A 16230-nucleotide genomic window follows, 5' to 3' on the forward strand; every position below is an offset into this window, starting at 1 on the left:
AGGTGAAAGGATCACTTGAGCCTGGGAGGCAGAGATTGCAGTGAGCTGAGATCATGCTACTGCACTCCAGCCTGGGTAAAAGAGTGAGACCCTGTCTGTGGAAAAAAAAAAAAAAAGACATTATTTTAAATATTATAAAAAATATGTATAATTTCTAAAAGACTGTATTTTTGGAAATTATAAATATTATGTTTGGGGTGAATTACAAGGAATGGAAAGAAACGAAGCTAGGAAGGCAGGCTGTGGATAAGGAGGTAGGAAGGTGCTTGGCCATTAAGGGCCTGGTGTGTTGAAATAAGGAATCTGAACTTTAGTTTGGGAACAGCAAGTTTATCTGTCTTACTCATTGTTATATTCCTAGCACCTTCATAGTTCTGGCACATAGTCAGTACTCTAAAATATGGATAAAGGGAAAGAATGATGCCCGCTTAACGGATTATAGGAAGCCAATAAAGGTTATTAATCAAAATAAACATTCATTTATACATTTATACATTTCTGATTGAAGTATAAATCAATACACTTCCTATTTTAGAAAATATTTGTTATCATATCCTAAAGTTGAACATTCACACACCCTCTAACCCAGGAATTCCACAAGAGAAACTCTTGCCATGTACCACAGGAGGCATGTATAGGAATGTCCATGGTGGCATTATTCATAGCAACCACAACCTGGAATCAACCCAAAGGGCCATCTACAGAAGAGAAGATGAATAAACTATAATATATTCACACAATAGAACAGTATGTAGAAACTACAATTAATAAACTACAATGACTCCAACAAAACAAATGGATCATGACAATGTTATTAAGAAAGCACTCTCCAAAAGTGTACATACAGCATGAGTACCTTAGACATTTCAATACAATTAAAAAATATGGCCGGGCGCGGTGGCTCAAGCCTGTAATCCCAGCACTTTGGGAGGCTGAGACGGGCGGATCATGAGGTCAGAAGATCGAGACCATCCTGGCTAATACGGTGAAACCCCGTCTCTACTAAAATACAAAAAACTAGCCGGGCGACGAGGCGGGCGCCTGTAGTCCCAGCTACTCGGGAGGCTGAGACAGGAGAATGGCGTGAACCCGGGAGGCGGAGCTTGCAGTGAGCTGAGATCCGGCCACTGCACTACAGCCTGGGCGGCAGAGCAAGACTCCGTCTCAAAAAATAAAAAATAAAAAATAAAAAAAATAAAAAAAATAAAAAATATATATGGTGTCTGGGGTTTGCTTCAAAATACTCCACAGGCGGAGAAGGGCCTGAATGCATTGGCCATGTGTTGATAACTGTAGAAGCTGGATGGTAAGTACATAGGAATTCATACTTTTTCTATTTTTGTATATGTTTAAAATTTTCTATGATAAAAAGGGCATTTTAGAAATATAGAGAGAGGCAATAAAACTATATAAAAAAGGACCCCAGGGAGGAACAGACTTAGAAATCAGAAGGCTCCTTACTATGGGTAAGGGAAGGCAATAGATGGAACTGCACACTGCTTATTACATTATTAAAANAAAAATAAAAAATAAAAAAAATAAAAAAAATAAAAAATATATATGGTGTCTGGGGTTTGCTTCAAAATACTCCACAGGCGGAGAAGGGCCTGAATGCATTGGCCATGTGTTGATAACTGTAGAAGCTGGATGGTAAGTACATAGGAATTCATACTTTTCTATTTTGTATATGTTTAAAATTTTCTATGATAAAAGGGCATTTTAGAAATATAGAGAGAGGCAATAAAACTATATAAAAAAGGACCCCAGGGAGGAACAGACTTAGAAATCAGAAGGCTCCTTACTATGGGTAAGGGAAGGCAATAGATGGAACTGCACACTGCTTATTACATTATTAAAAGTTACTGAGTAAATAAATTTTAAAAGGTTATGACAAGACCAACAGTGAGAGAGTGTCATGACCCAAGGCTTATAATATTAGCAAATTCTGTGTACCAGAAGCACAATTAAAAACTTAGTAGTAACAACATGTATTTTCTTATTTTAAAAAAAGAAGTTAGTAAAAGTTTCCTGATAGTAATGCGGAAAAGAATTACAAGTAGGTAAGACTGAAGTCAAGAAGACCATTTAGAAAACTAGTACGATGTGCCGGTGCCGTGGCTCACGCCTGTAATTCCAGCACTCTGGGAGACCAAGGTGGGCAGACTGCCTGAGCTCCGGAGTTCGAGACCAGCAGGAGCAACGTGGAGAAACCCCATATTCTAACTAAAAATACAAAACAGTAGCCAGGCATAGTGGCACGAGCCTGTAATCCGGCTACTCAGGAAGCTGAGGTACAAGAATCGCTTGAACTCAGGAGGCAGAAGTTGCAGTGAGCCGAGATCACACCACAGCACTCCAGCCTGAGCAGCAGAGAGACTCTGTCTCCAAAAAAAAAAAAAAGAAAGAAAACTAGTACAGAACAGTTTCAAATAATTAAAACCTGAATTCAGGCAGGAGCAGAAGCAGTAGAGAAGAGTTGATGACTTTTGAGAGATATTAACAAGAATCATCAGGATTGGGTGCTTTAGTATATAATATTATCTGGTAATCATTAATATATAGTTTTTCCAATCAGCTTCATTTCCATAATGGCTATTTCAAACTTTCCCACTCTCTCCCTATACCTCAGGCTACCTTCTGTTTCTCCTCCTACTCTTCACCTCTTCAAAGAAAACAAAAACCATTATATATATGAGCATTACTTCATCACTTCCCCCTTCTCTCCCTTCTCTCCTCCCTATCAAAAGGCAATCAATCCTTCTCTGCGCTCTACATCCCATCTCCTCCTGCCATCTCAAGAAGCATATAATATCCACTGCCTCCTCTTTCACTTCTCCTTCTCCACTGGCTCCCTCATCACCATGTATGAAATGCACATTCCCCTCCCCGGTTCCACCTTCCTTTCCTGGTGCTGATAAACTCTTAATAGCTGTTTACAGTCACTGTATTCATTCCCACCAGCCATTCACACCCCTCAAACTCATCATACTACTTTGGATTCACCACCCCCCCAAACTCAACTGAAACAACTCTCCCTCCCTATTAATAAAACCCCCCCGCCCATGCACGCACGCATGCACACACGCAGGCACACACACACATCTTATAACACTTCGTTCCTTTGCCTTCATGACACACTACAGTCCAGATTTTCCTATCTGCTGCTCTTTCCCATTCCCCTCTGCCGGCCCATTACCCTCTATCGATCTTGAACTGCTTTTCCAAAGTGGGGCTTCATCCTACCTCAGGGCCCCATATTAAACGTTCTTCTCCTCAATCTGTACTATCTCCCCAAACATTTTTTTTTTTAAGATTGAGTTTCGCCCTTGTTGCCCAGGCTGGAGTACAATGGCATGATCTCGGCTCACTGCAACCTCCGCCTCCCAGGTTCAAGTGATTCTCCTGCCTCAGCCTCCCAAGTAGCTGGGATTACAGGGGTGTACCACCACACCCAGCTAATGTTTGTATTTTTAGTAGAGACAGGGTTTCACCATGTTGATCAGGTTGGATGGTCTCAAACTCCTGACCTCGGGTGATCCACCCGCCTCAGCCTCCCAAAGTGCTGGGATTACAGGCATGAGCCACAGCGCCGGGCCTTTTTTTTAAGATGGAGCTTCCTCTGTTAACCAGGCTGGGTGCAGTGGCACGGTCTTGGCTCACTGCAACCTCCAACTCCCAAATTCAAGTGATTCCCCTGCTTCAGCCTCCCAGTAACTGGGGTTATGGGCACACACCACCATGCCCAGCTAATTTTTTTTGTATGTTTAGTAAAGACGGAGTTTGACTATGTTGCCCAAGTTGGTCTCAAACTCCTGATCTCAGGTGATTCACCCGCCTCAGCCTCCCAAAGTGCTGGGATTATAGGCGTGAGCCACTGCGCCCGGGCTCCCCAGGCAATTTTAAACACTGAGGAGGGTGAACTAATTTAGTAGATGGGGGACTTCAATTATCATCTACATGCCAACTACTCTCAAATGTTTATCTCCAACCCAGACCTCTTCTCTGAGCTCAAGAACCACATAATAAAACTGCAGTCTCAGTGTCTCCTCATGGATGGCTCACAAGCACTTCTAAGCCTGTATGTCCAAAACTGAACTTCACTCTAAATACACTTCTACATTCGTTGTCTCATAAACAGCACCACCGGCCACCCACTGCTATATCAGATCTCATATCTGGCATCTCCCTTAATTCCCCCATCTCTTAAATTCGTTTACCCTCTTCAATGATTCTTCCAAGTTATCCTCAAATCTATGCGTTTCTGTCCATCTCCACTGCTACCCCCAATACAAACATCATCCTTCCCTTAAACCGTTAGAACAGTTATTCTCCCGACAGTCACACTCACAACATATCTGTTTAGTCTCCAAAGAGGAGATCAACATGGTATTTAAAATGCAAAACAAAACAAAAATACATTCAAATCTCTCCATGACACTTCCATATTTAAAATCCTCCTACAGCTTCCAATTGCTTTTTATAAAAAGCCCAAAATCCTAAACACAGCCCCCAAGGCCCTGCAAGATAAGGTTCCTCCTACCCATCTAGCCCCACTTTGCCAAACTCCAAGAATACAAGATTGTCCATTCCTCAAACAAATCAAGTTCCTGCCCTCCTCAGGGCCTTTGGACACACTGTTCTCCTGCCTCCAACACTCTCCTTTCACATCCTTATCTGGCTAACTTCTGCACGCCCCAAGTGAAATGTCACCTCCCTGACTTCTACACCCCATGCCAAAGCTAAATTAAGTCCCTTTCTAAATTCTCAGAACACTCGGTACTTTCTCAATTATTTCCCCATTCAGGTGACTATTAGTTTAATGTCTGGTGTTTCAATGGTCTATGAGCTCCACAAAAGAAGTGATTATGACTTTCTTGGGCACCCAAGGTTACGGAATGTTTGATACATTAGTAATAGCAGTTATTCCTAAACACTCACTACATTCAGGCACTTTTCAAGCAGTTAAACACAGCAACTCATTTAGTTCTCACAACACATCCTGAGGTAGGCATATTACAATATATATTTTACAGACGAAAAAAACGATAACAGAAAGATGTCAGATGATTTGCACAGGGTCACACAGTAAGTAGTGCAGCTGGAATCTGACCCATCGGATACGTATTTTTAACTACTGCCCTCTGTTCCTCCACATATTGACACTCAAATATCTGATGAATGAATGATTGGATAAATCAAAGAACTGGATAAGGAAATGGAACCAACCTCATTCTTGGCTCCCACTGCTATCACCAAGTCTAAAACAAAGGCTTGCCTTACAGCTAGATGACCCCAAGAGTTTCTTAGCAGGTTCCCTAACTTCTCTTCTCCAGGAACTATTAGAACGGTATTAGAACAGTTATTCTCCCTACAGTTCTTCCTAAATACTTTCCTCATCCTGTTATTCTGCAATGATCCCTGTGACCTATGAAGTTAACTACAACCTCCTTTACTTGGCTTTTATGCTCCACCCTAGCAATGACCTCTTTTATCATCAGGCCTGTTGATTCTATTTTATTTATCCCCTCATTCCAACGCCCACCACACATACTCATATTTAAATACATGACTATGCTCTTAACGCTTGCTGTTCTCTCTCCAGTTTTCTTCTCAATCCAAATCAAATCCACTCACCCTTCAAGACTCTGCTCAAGTATCCCAATAAGGCATTGCAAAGTAATGTAACCAATTCTTTTCCAAACTCATGTGTCACTCAAAGTTAGCACCATTTAGTTTAGCACTTTTTTTTTTTTTTGAGATGGAGTCTTATTCTGTCGCCCAGGCTGGAGTGCAGTGGCGCGATCTTGGCTCACTGCAGCCTCTGCCTCCCGAGTTCAAGTAATTCTCCTGTGTCAACCTCCCAAGTAGCTGGAAATACAGGCACACCACCACCAAGCCCGGCTAATTTTTGTATTTTCAGTAGAGACGGGGTTTCACCATATTGGTCAGGCTGGTCTTGAACTCCTGAACTCAGGTGATCCACCCTCCTCAGCCTCCCAAAGTGCTGAGATTACAAGAGTGAGCTACCACGCCCAGCCTAGTTTAGCACTTTCATTATCTAAGCTCTTTGAAAACCTGACTCACATTTCTTTTTCAATCCTGCAAAATTTCTAATACAATTGCTCCTTGGTACCCACAGGGGATTAGTTCCAGGCTCATGGACATCAAAATCTGCAGACATTCAATTCCCTTTTATAAAACAGAGCAGTGTTTGCATATCATCTGTGCACATAGCACATCTTCCTGTATACTTTAAATCACCTCTTGATTAATTATAATACCTAATACAATGTAAGTACTATGTAAATAGTTACACTATGCTGTATTTTTGTATTTCTTTATTCTTGTATTGCTATTTTTAATTGGTTTTTTTCCCAAATATTTTCAATCTGCAGTTGGTTGTATCTGTGGATGTGGAAGCCAAAGATGCAGAACCTGCAGGTATGGAACCCACAAACAGGGAGGGCCAGAAGTACACATAGGAAGAACTCAACATTTACCAGCTTACTGATAAACTATAAGGATGTACTAATTATCCTAAGATCCTAGGTTGTGTCCCATCCATAAGAAGCTAAAATTTCAGGCTCAAAAATACATGTATTTTGGGAATAAGTCACAGGAAGTAACGGTGAAGAAGACCTTTACTGGGAAAAACAGTGAACAGGAAGAGGAGAGTGAAAGTTGAGAATCAGAGTAACTTACAAACAGAAGCAACCAAACATTCCCTCAGTAAGGTCATTCCTCAGCCAGGTCAGCTTTAGATCTAACAGAAGAATTCTCTCAGCAATCTCTTCTCTTCTGACAGTACTGAGAGAATTAAGACTCTCCGAATAAAACAGACCCACAGGAGACTTGAAGGATGGTGAGGAAATTTACCCTATCTTGAAAATAAGATTTCCCAAATCCACAAGACTATTTTCAGGCAAATCTCCTTGTTTTTCTAACTCAAATTAACTCAAAGGTTATACGGGATTCAAGTTCTATGGTGATTAAGGGAAGGAAAACAAAACACAAAAGTAAGAATTCTAAAAAGTGTAATGAAGCAGAAGGGTGGACCCAGGTCCATGGTCATTCCCTTCATCCTACCCAGTGCCCACCGATAGGTAAAGTCATCCCCACTAACCTGATCTGCATCTGCATGAACTCCAGGAGACTGAGCAGATGGCACCTCCTGCTGGACTGCAGCCACTGCCCCATTAGGCATCAGGATGAGTTGGGAAGCTAGAGGCACATTCCGACCCAGGGTTCGGTTTACCTGCAATAGGTTTCCCAGCTGTGGCTGGCAAGGAGAGGAAGACGAAGAGCAAAGAGGACAAGAGGGAAAGAAGAGACAGAAGAGATGGAAAGGAAGGACCACAAGACAAAATAAACAGAAGATATTAAACAGCTGAGCCCTGTCTGTTCCACACCAACCCAGGAGCCTCATACTCTCCACATGTGATGAACCATCCAGAAGAAAACCTAGAATGCACAGAAAACTACAGATTGATGTCAAAGAGTCAGACGTCGACGAAATAGAGAAAATTAGGATTTTAGAACAAGTACTTACATATATCACTCAGTAGGTTGAGCGGTAACACAGAATTTGTACACTTGTGCCAAAGGTTTAAAGGTCGACTCTATCTAACACTAATTTAGTCAAATGTTAAGCCTGTATTTTCTTGCATAATATCTTACTTTAATCTACAGGCTACCTGTGAACAGAGAGCATCACTTCTAGGTTAAGTAAAGTATGGGAAGTAGGTCCCAGCTTCTCTCAAGACATCAGGGTAACCATGGTTTTAAAAAATGGCTTTTGGCCGGGCGCAGTGGCTCACGCCTGTAATCCTAGCACTTTGGGAGGCCAAGGCAGGCGGATCACCTGAGGTCAGGAGTTCCAGACCAGCCTGGCCAATATGGTGAAACCCCGTGTCTACTAAAAATACAAAAATTAGCCAGGTGTAGTGGCAGGTGCCTGTAATCCCAGCTACCTGGGAGACTGAGGCAGAAGAATCACTGGAACTCGGGAGGCAGAGGCTGCAGTGAGCCGAGATTGTGCCACTGTACTCCAGCCTAGGGGACACAGTGAGATTCTGTCTCCAAAAAAAAAAAACGGCTTTCACTCAAGTATTTGCCAGGGCCAGACAATCATGCCCCTGGGGCAATGGTGGCTGCATCTGTGGCTTACCCGTAGATACATCTGGGCCTGCGACTGGTTGAGGGGTGGGGAGGTGGTGTTCCCCAGTAGCACAGATTGGGTCAAGGTGGTAGCACTGGGAGAGCTCACACTCTGGGATCGGCTGATGAGCTGGGCGGCCGATGTGGTGGCCAGATTGATCTGTGTGGTATAGAAAGGAACCAGGACTAAGGATTTGGGAGAATTAAAAGGAAATGTACATGACTGACAAAATCAGAGTCACACAGTCAAGAACAGAATATTTCACTTTCATGGAGCCAGGGGAAAAGAATAATGTCTTCCTGGGGCCGGGCGCGGTGGCTCAAGCCTGTAATCCCAGCACTTTGGGAGGCCGAGACGGGCGGATCACGAGGTCAGGACAGGAGATCGAGACCATCCTGGCTAATACGGTGAAACCCCGTCTCTACTAAAAAATACAAAAAACTAGCCGGGCGACAAGGCGGGCGCCTGTAGTCCCAGCTACTCGGGAGGCTGAGACAGGAGAATGGCGTGAACCCGGGAGGCGGAGCTTGCAGTGAGCTGAGAGCCGGCCACTGCACTCTAGCCTGGGCGGCAGAGCAAGACTCCGTCTCAAAAAAAAAAAAAAAAAAAAAAAGAATAATGTCTTCCTATCCAAAACTGTCATCCTGGTTACTTTAGGGTATTACCGAAGTGAAAAAAAACCAAAAGTCTCGAACCACTAGTGTTAACATTTGAGAAGACAAAAGATTGAAACAGAACAGATTTTACTTCTCATTGAAGAGTTCAGGGATTAGTCCCTTTCTTTTGTTATTTCCTCTTCTTCCCCAGAATTTTCTTTTCTTTCTTCCTTAGACTTCCTCTTTAGAGACTCCAATATAAATTAATGTTGCTTACTTTCCCCTGTACTACTATTCTCTACTTAAGAGCAGTAACTATCCACTGACGGCTCAATACACACTCTCAGATCAGCGGCACAAAGTAATTTAACACAGGGACAAAGACCCAGGTAGAGACACCTCTCAGTGCGAGAGGCAGTACTCACCGAGGCCTGGGTGGTGGTAGTCTGCTGCTGTGTAGTGCTGGTGTTTGGGGAGCTGGCCTGCCGACTGGCAGCAATTGTGGCCTGTTAAAGGGGAAGGGAAACAAGAAGTAGCAAAGACAGTGAAGGAAAAAGCTCTCAGTCTTCTAGTAATAAATCACAAGCACAAAACATAGAGATTTCACGTTATAAACAGGGAGATTCCACTTTAGGGTAAAGAAAAGTATATTCACTAGCCTGATAATCCTCATATTACCACATATGCTAACCAATTAGTACCACATAACACTCCTGGGGCAGAGAGGCAACTTGCCCTCCAGTTCCCACTCTCTTTTAGGTGGAAAAAGATGTGTTTTGTTTTGTTTTGTTTGTTTTTTTTTGAGGAGTCTCGCTCTTTCCCCCAGGCTGGAGTACAGTGGCATGATCTCGGCTCACTGCAACCTCCGCCTGCCAGGTTCAAGTGATTCTCCTGCCTCAGCCTCCAGAGTAGCTAGGATTACAGGCGCACACCACCACGCCCAGCTAATTTTTGTATTTTTAGTAGAGGGGGTTTTACCGTATTGGCCAGGCTGGTCTTGAACTCTTGACCGCAAGTGATCCACCTGCCTCAGCCTCCCAGAGTGCTGGGATTACAGGTGTGAGCCACCATGCCCAGCCGGAAAAAGATCTTTTGGTCAGGTCATATCATGAGTCAATGCAAGTCTAGTCCAGAGGTATCCCATATAAATACAATGTGAACCACATATATAATTTTCTACTATGCAAATTTTTAAAAAGTAAAACAGGAAAAGTTAACTTTCATAATTTATTTTATTTAGCCCAATATAAAATATCACTTCACACGCAATTAATATTTTTTAATTACTGATATTTTACCTTTTTTATACTAAGTGGTCTAACTGTAAAATCTTATAGGACATCTCCATTTAGACTAGCCACATTTCAAGCACTCAATAGCGATATGTGGCTAGTGACTACGATATTAGACAGTATAGGTCTAGATTATAGACAGCGCAGGTCTAGAACATAGCCACTCTATACCTAAAAAGTGATTTTATAGTTCTTACTGCAACCCCAGAAGCTAAGATGCATCCATCCTCCACAGCAGACAGGAGGCAGAAGAGGCTGCCTGCAGCCTGGCTTAGTATAGGATGCAATATGCCCAAAAAATCTCCCCTACCCACCTGTAGTGCCTGTCCCCTCCCTCTCAGGCCAGCTGGCTGCTGACCTCTCACCTGCTGGACAGCAGCCAGGCTATGCAGCTGGGCATTACTGAGTTGCTGCTGGAGCATGAACTGGTGGAAATACTGAGCTGCATTGGGCTGCCGCTGCAGTGCCTGCAGAGCCTAGGAAAAGACAGAGGATAAAACATTTAGAATGGACTCCTAGCTCCTATTCTATGTAAATCACTCTATTTGTGTGGCCATGGGAAGGACAGAAACCAGAGGAGATGGGAGTTTGGGCTAAATCTTCAACAGCTATTTTCCCTTTTTTTTTTTGAGACAGTTTCGCTGGTTGCCCAGGGCTGGAGTGCAACGGCGCAATCCACCGCAACCACCGCAACCTCTGCCTCCCGGGTTCAAGCGATTCTCCTGCCTCAGCCTCCCAAGGAGCTGGGATTACAGGCATGCGCCACCGTGCCCAGTTTATTTTGTATTTTTAGTAGACACAGAGTTTTTCCATGTGGGGTCAAGCTGGTCTCGAACTCCTGACCTCAAGTGATCCGCCTGCCTCAGCCTCCCAAAGTGCTGAGATTATAGGCATGAGCCACCACGCCCAGCCTTTTCCTTCATTTTTTAGAGCAAGGTCAACTTGCTCTATCACCCAGGATGGAGCGCAGTGGCGTGATCATAGTTTACTGTAACCTCAAACTCCTAGTTCAAACAATCCTCCTGACTGCCTCAGACTCCCAAGTAGCTAGGACTACAGGTATGCACCGCCATGTCTAGTTAATTTTTTTTTATTTTTAGAGATGGGGTCTTGCTGTGTTACCCAGGCTGGTCTTGAACTCCTGGCCTCAAGAGATCCTTCTGAGCCAGGCGCAGTGGCTCATGTCTGTAATCCCAGCACTTTGGGAGGCCTAGGAGGGTGGATCACCTGAGGTCAAGAGTTTCAAGACCAGCCTGGTCAACATGGTGAAAACTCCGCCTCTACTAAAAATACAAAAAATTAGCTGAGCATGGTGGCTGGCGGGCGCCTGTAATCCCAACAACTAGGGAGGCTGAGGCAGAAGAATCGCTTGAACCTGGGAAGCGGAGGTTGCAATGAGCTGAGATCGCGCCATTGCACTCCGGCCTGGGCAACAAGAGCAAAACTCCATCTCAAAAAAAAAAAAAATCCTTCTGCCTCTGCCTCAGTAAGTCTATATAGTCCTTTAAAAACCGGAAGAAACAATCACAGTCATGCACCACATAACCACCATTTGGTCAATGGCAGACCACGTATACAAGAGCTATACTATATGACCTAGCAATAGGCTATACTATATAACCTAGGTGTATAGTAGGCTATATAATCTGGGTTTGTGTACGTGCACTCTATGACAGTCACACAGTTACAAAATTGCCTAACGATACATTTCTCAGAACATATTCCTGTCATTAAGTGACACATGACTGTCATTCTATGGTTTATTCTCCATAGAATGTAAGAAAAGCAAAGCAGTGCAATTTACACAAACTTATTTCTCCAATTGGGAGCTGGAAATACATGCCATAGCAAAGACTAGATAGGGTGAAAATAAACAAGATGACGATTAATGTAAAGAAAATAAGAAAAAAAGCTGGGCATGGTGGCATGTGCCTATAGTCCCAGCTAGTCAGGAGGATAAGATGAGAGAACTGGGAGTCTGAGGCTGCAGTGAGCCCTGATCGCACCACTGCACTCCAACTTGGGCAATAGAGCTAGACCTTGTCTCAAAAAAAAAAAAGAAAGAAAAGGAGAAATTGTAAAAGTATATTTTAGATAGACAGTAAAAGTTACAGAGCCCTAATGGGTTGGAAATAATGAAAAAATAAATAGTGGCTTCTAAAAGATTTCATCAGGTAAAATTTTCAACGAATTCAACCAATTGGCATTTTTACATATTTACAATATGCTAATACAGATTTATAAAATGAACAGTAGTTTGGTTTTAGTGCTAACTGGACTTTACTGAATTCTTATTCTTTAATAATTGGAACTATTTTATGATATGCATAGTTATTCTAGTAACCAAAATATTTACTAAAAGACCTCATTCCCTAACAGAATTAATACAAACATGGAATTTGCTGTTTGTTTAAAAATAAATCTCTAAAGAGCTCCATGATACTTCTATTACTCAAGGGGATTTACAAGAATGGCCAAAGATTAAAAACCTGGCAATCCAGGGTGAGAAAGGGTTAGTTAGAATCTAGCTAGATGGACTGAATGTTGTTTTTTTTTTTTTTTTTGAAGACGGAGTCTCGCTCTGTCGCCCGGCCTGGAGTGCAGTGGCGGGATCTCAGCTCACTGCAAGCTCCGCCTCCCGGGTTTACGCCATTCTCCTGCCTCAGCCTCCCAAGTAGCTGGGACTACAGGCGCCAGCCACCTCGCCCGGCTAGCTTTTGTATTTTTTAGTAGAGACGGGGTTTCACCGTGTTAGCCAGGATGGTCTCGAACTCCTGACCTCGTGATTCGCCCATCTCGGCCTCCCAAAGTGCTGGGATTACAGGCTTGAGCCACCGCGCCCGGCCTGAATGTTGTTTTTTAAATCCTTATTTGAAAGACTGGATTTCACCGTTTGCTTGCCCAAACCTTTGTAAACTCCTAAGATTCTCAGAGCTGGAAGACAGCTTAGTCATCATTTAACCCAGCTCTCCCCAATTTGTTGAAAAAGAACTGAGCACAATTATTTTCCAGCATCACTGCCTACCACAAGCCAAGACTCACAGACCATGGCCCCTCAGAGCTGAGCCTCACCTGCACTGCTTGTCGTTCATATAGTGACATTTGAGCTATCTGGGGCCGAGAGCTGCCCCCTGAGCTGGAACTCCCATTGGTGGAGTTGGAGTTCTGCTCGCTCTCAGTCTCCATGATAGCGGTCCAGGGTCCCCAAGGCTGGTGCTCTGATTCAAGACCTAGATGGAAGCAGTAAAAGGTTAAAACTTGTATCTTGATCCCAAGCTGTTATCTCATGTTATTATTCAAGAACACAGGAAATCCCTAGTATCTGAGAATCCTCCTCCTCTTCCATAAGCCATGATTTCTCATCTTAAAACTCCCAAATCTTCAGTACACTCTTGCAACCATGTCTTCCCAATATTACCATCTTTTGAAGCTATGCAGTCTCAAAAGAAACAACCTTTACATATTCCCTCATGGCTGTCACTAAGTAAAATGGCCAGGTGAGATGGCACCTTACAATATCAAAGCTACCTTACATTCCCATAACATTTTTTAACAGTTTAAAATCTTCTCACTTAAAATTTTTGGCTATCTGGTTTTCGTCTCCATCTGCATCGCGTTATCATCCAAATGAGTCACCATATACTGGGCAGCCACTAGTTGCCTCCTTTCACTGGGTTAGGCACTTCACCTATACTCTCTCTCTCACAGTAGTGCTGTAAACACTGTTATCCTTATTTTACAATTTAAGAAATAAGGTTTTCTGAGATTAAAGAAGTTGCCCTAATAAGTATTAAGTCTTTAGACTAATACATGCTTCTTCAAACCAAACTGTGATTAAGGCAGTGTCATTCACTATGAGAGTGAGTACTCGTTATCCTCATTTTATGGAGGAGGACCTTAAGATACAGTCATGGAAGGTCATAATACTAGGAGGCAGAAGAGCTCACCTACAGCCCACATAGCCCAAATAGCTGCCTGGTTCCAGCTCCGGCTACTAATAACACCTCAGGCATGTCGCTTTTCCTCCTTATACCTGTTTCCTCACTGCAAAGAAGCCTTCATACTGAATGTAATATATCATTTTAAGAAATGACTCCGGGGTATGCAACAAAGAAATACACACAATGAAAATCTTCAAGAAAGTAAGATGCAACTTTGTAGTCTACCAGCACGTCAGAATTTACCCACTGGGGACTACACTTAAATTTGCAAAAAGACACATATGAAAACATTGCTAAGAACCAAGCAAAGAGACAGGAGATAAGAATAAATATTCTTCCAAAGCAGCACTAAATGACAATAAGGTTTTACTCATTCTTTCTGTTTTCTCTTTTGTTAAGCTCCACACTACTTTCTCTACTTCTGAGGCACTGGGCCACTAGAAATATCAGGTCACCAAAATATTATTTGGCTTAGGAATATAAACATCAAACCAGAATTTCTGCTAAGTGTTGTCAACAGTTTTATTAGGGTGAATGGATTGGTCACAGGGATTGCATCCAAAACAAACAAACAAGCAAAGTAAATAAAATCAAACTGCTTGGCCTTGGCAATAAAGCTGAGGATATTTCTTATTATCTCATTCCCAGTATCATCCGATCACACCATTATCCCACCCCCAAATCCTTAGTTTCACTTAGGACTACCAAATGTCACTGCAAACATGTATATAACCCAAAAAGTACATAGGAAAATTCATATCAGCTTCAACTAGTCTACCTTCTCCCCACATCTTTTGCCAAAATATCAAAGCACTAAACAGATACAGACCCATGAATCCTCATTATCAGCATGTGAAGAAAAAAAGTGGGTAAGGATTAGAGGCAGCACGGCACAGTTTTATAGATTACTGGATTTAGTTCACTGGACTCAGAGACATGAGACCCCTTTGCTAGGTATAGAGACCATAATTCCTACATTCACATGTGAAAATACTCACAAACTGTATGACCCCTCGTCTCCCCAAAACTGAATTCTTATTAACAATTTTATTTTGATTGTGAACTAGAAATAAAAATGTAAAGGGACCAACTTAAAAGTCTCAATAAAATCGAGGGAAATTGCCACCAAAACCAGGATTCCTGGATCCCAGGCACATAAATGTATTCATTTGTGATCAACATTACGACCACAAGATTAAATACAAAAAACGGAGACAAGCAGTTTGGGCAGCACCAGGAATCAAAATTTTCAAAATTAAACTGGAAGAGAGTGAGAAGCTGATCCACAGATGTCCCCAAAGTAGCTAAGCCACGGTCATCCTAAAAGGTCGCATGTGGGGTACACATGGGGTTGGCTAGGCGCACAGACCTACGGAAGGGAGCTAGAAAGGGACATTGAGGTGGACTTAGTATTGGGTCGAGAGTTGGAGAAAGTCAGTATCCCTAAGCACGAAACTCTTATCATGTAGAAAGGATGGGATATAGGAAAGGGGACGGGAGAAGGGGGTGGTTCAGGGAAGACTGTGCCAAAGACACGGTAATAATCAAGAGAACAGGGAGAGTAGACACCCAGGGGTCCTGGTTCTATATAGAACCTTGATGAAAATGATGTTTCAAAGAGAAATTAAATACACCGGGGGAAGAGGGTGGATCCAGCGGTGCGCCCAGAGTGAACTGACCCAAGTGAGCAGGGACATGTGCATACAGATAGCAGGGAGACAGGCAGAAGTCAAGGAACTGGAGGTTGAAGAACCCAGTGGACCACGAAAGCAGGGAGATAACGAGACAGCATGCTCGGCTGGAAGGACCAAAGTCAGAGAAGGAAAAATGAATAAGAAAATGAGCAGTCAGAGGCAGCTAGGGTGACGGACAGACAGCATGAAGCGCAGCAGAATGAATAGCCAGAAGACTCGGACAGGCAGAGCCGAAGGACCGCAGAGCTCAGCGCCAGAGGTAGGCAGGGAAAGCAACTGGGGGAGGTACCTGGGGCGTTACACAGATGGAGGTGGCTGAGGAAACATCCCCGCGCAGCCAAGCCCCCAAAGGTCCTGCCCCTCCCCGGCCCTCGGTCGCCCGGTTACCTTCTCGCCTGGCTCTGCACCCAAGTCCTCCCCGGGAGCGTCCACCTCATGTGCCGGGGTCCCCAGTCGCCAGGCTGGGCTGGGGGCTCGCTCGGCCTCCGCGGCGGGCTCCCCTCGCCTCCTCCCCTTCCTGGAGGGGCGGGGCGCCGAGGGCGGGGTGGG

General features: G+C 43.5%; 1 protein-coding gene across 4 annotated transcripts in view; it reads right to left on the bottom strand.

The window, feature by feature from the left end:
- Positions 1-16224, bottom strand: part of PHC1 (polyhomeotic homolog 1) — a 27970-nt gene extending 11746 nt beyond the window's left edge. Inside the window, exons 1-7 of one of the 4 annotated variants that reach the window (XM_017894264.1) lie at positions 16069-16224; positions 14817-14825; positions 13119-13276; positions 10412-10522; positions 9180-9260; positions 8168-8317; positions 7124-7255 (exon numbers count right to left, since the gene is read on the bottom strand). In XM_017894264.1, coding sequence (XP_017749753.1) covers positions 7124-7255; positions 8168-8317; positions 9180-9260; positions 10412-10522; positions 13119-13276; positions 14817-14820 — 636 coding nt within the window. In that variant the 5' untranslated portion in view covers positions 14821-14825; positions 16069-16224. Of the gene's footprint in view, positions 1-7123; positions 7280-8167; positions 8318-9179; positions 9261-10411; positions 10523-13118; positions 13277-14816; positions 14826-16068 lie in introns of all 4 variants that reach the window. The other 3 variants (XM_017894263.1, XM_017894265.1, XM_017894266.1) reach the window with 3 other exon arrangements.
- Between the last annotated feature and the right edge of the window lie 6 nt (positions 16225-16230).

The sequence above is a fragment of the Rhinopithecus bieti genome, unplaced genomic scaffold, assembly GCF_001698545.2.
Source record: "Rhinopithecus bieti isolate Rb0 unplaced genomic scaffold, ASM169854v2 scaffold_23748, whole genome shotgun sequence".
Classification (NCBI taxonomy): Eukaryota; Metazoa; Chordata; class Mammalia; order Primates; family Cercopithecidae; genus Rhinopithecus; species Rhinopithecus bieti.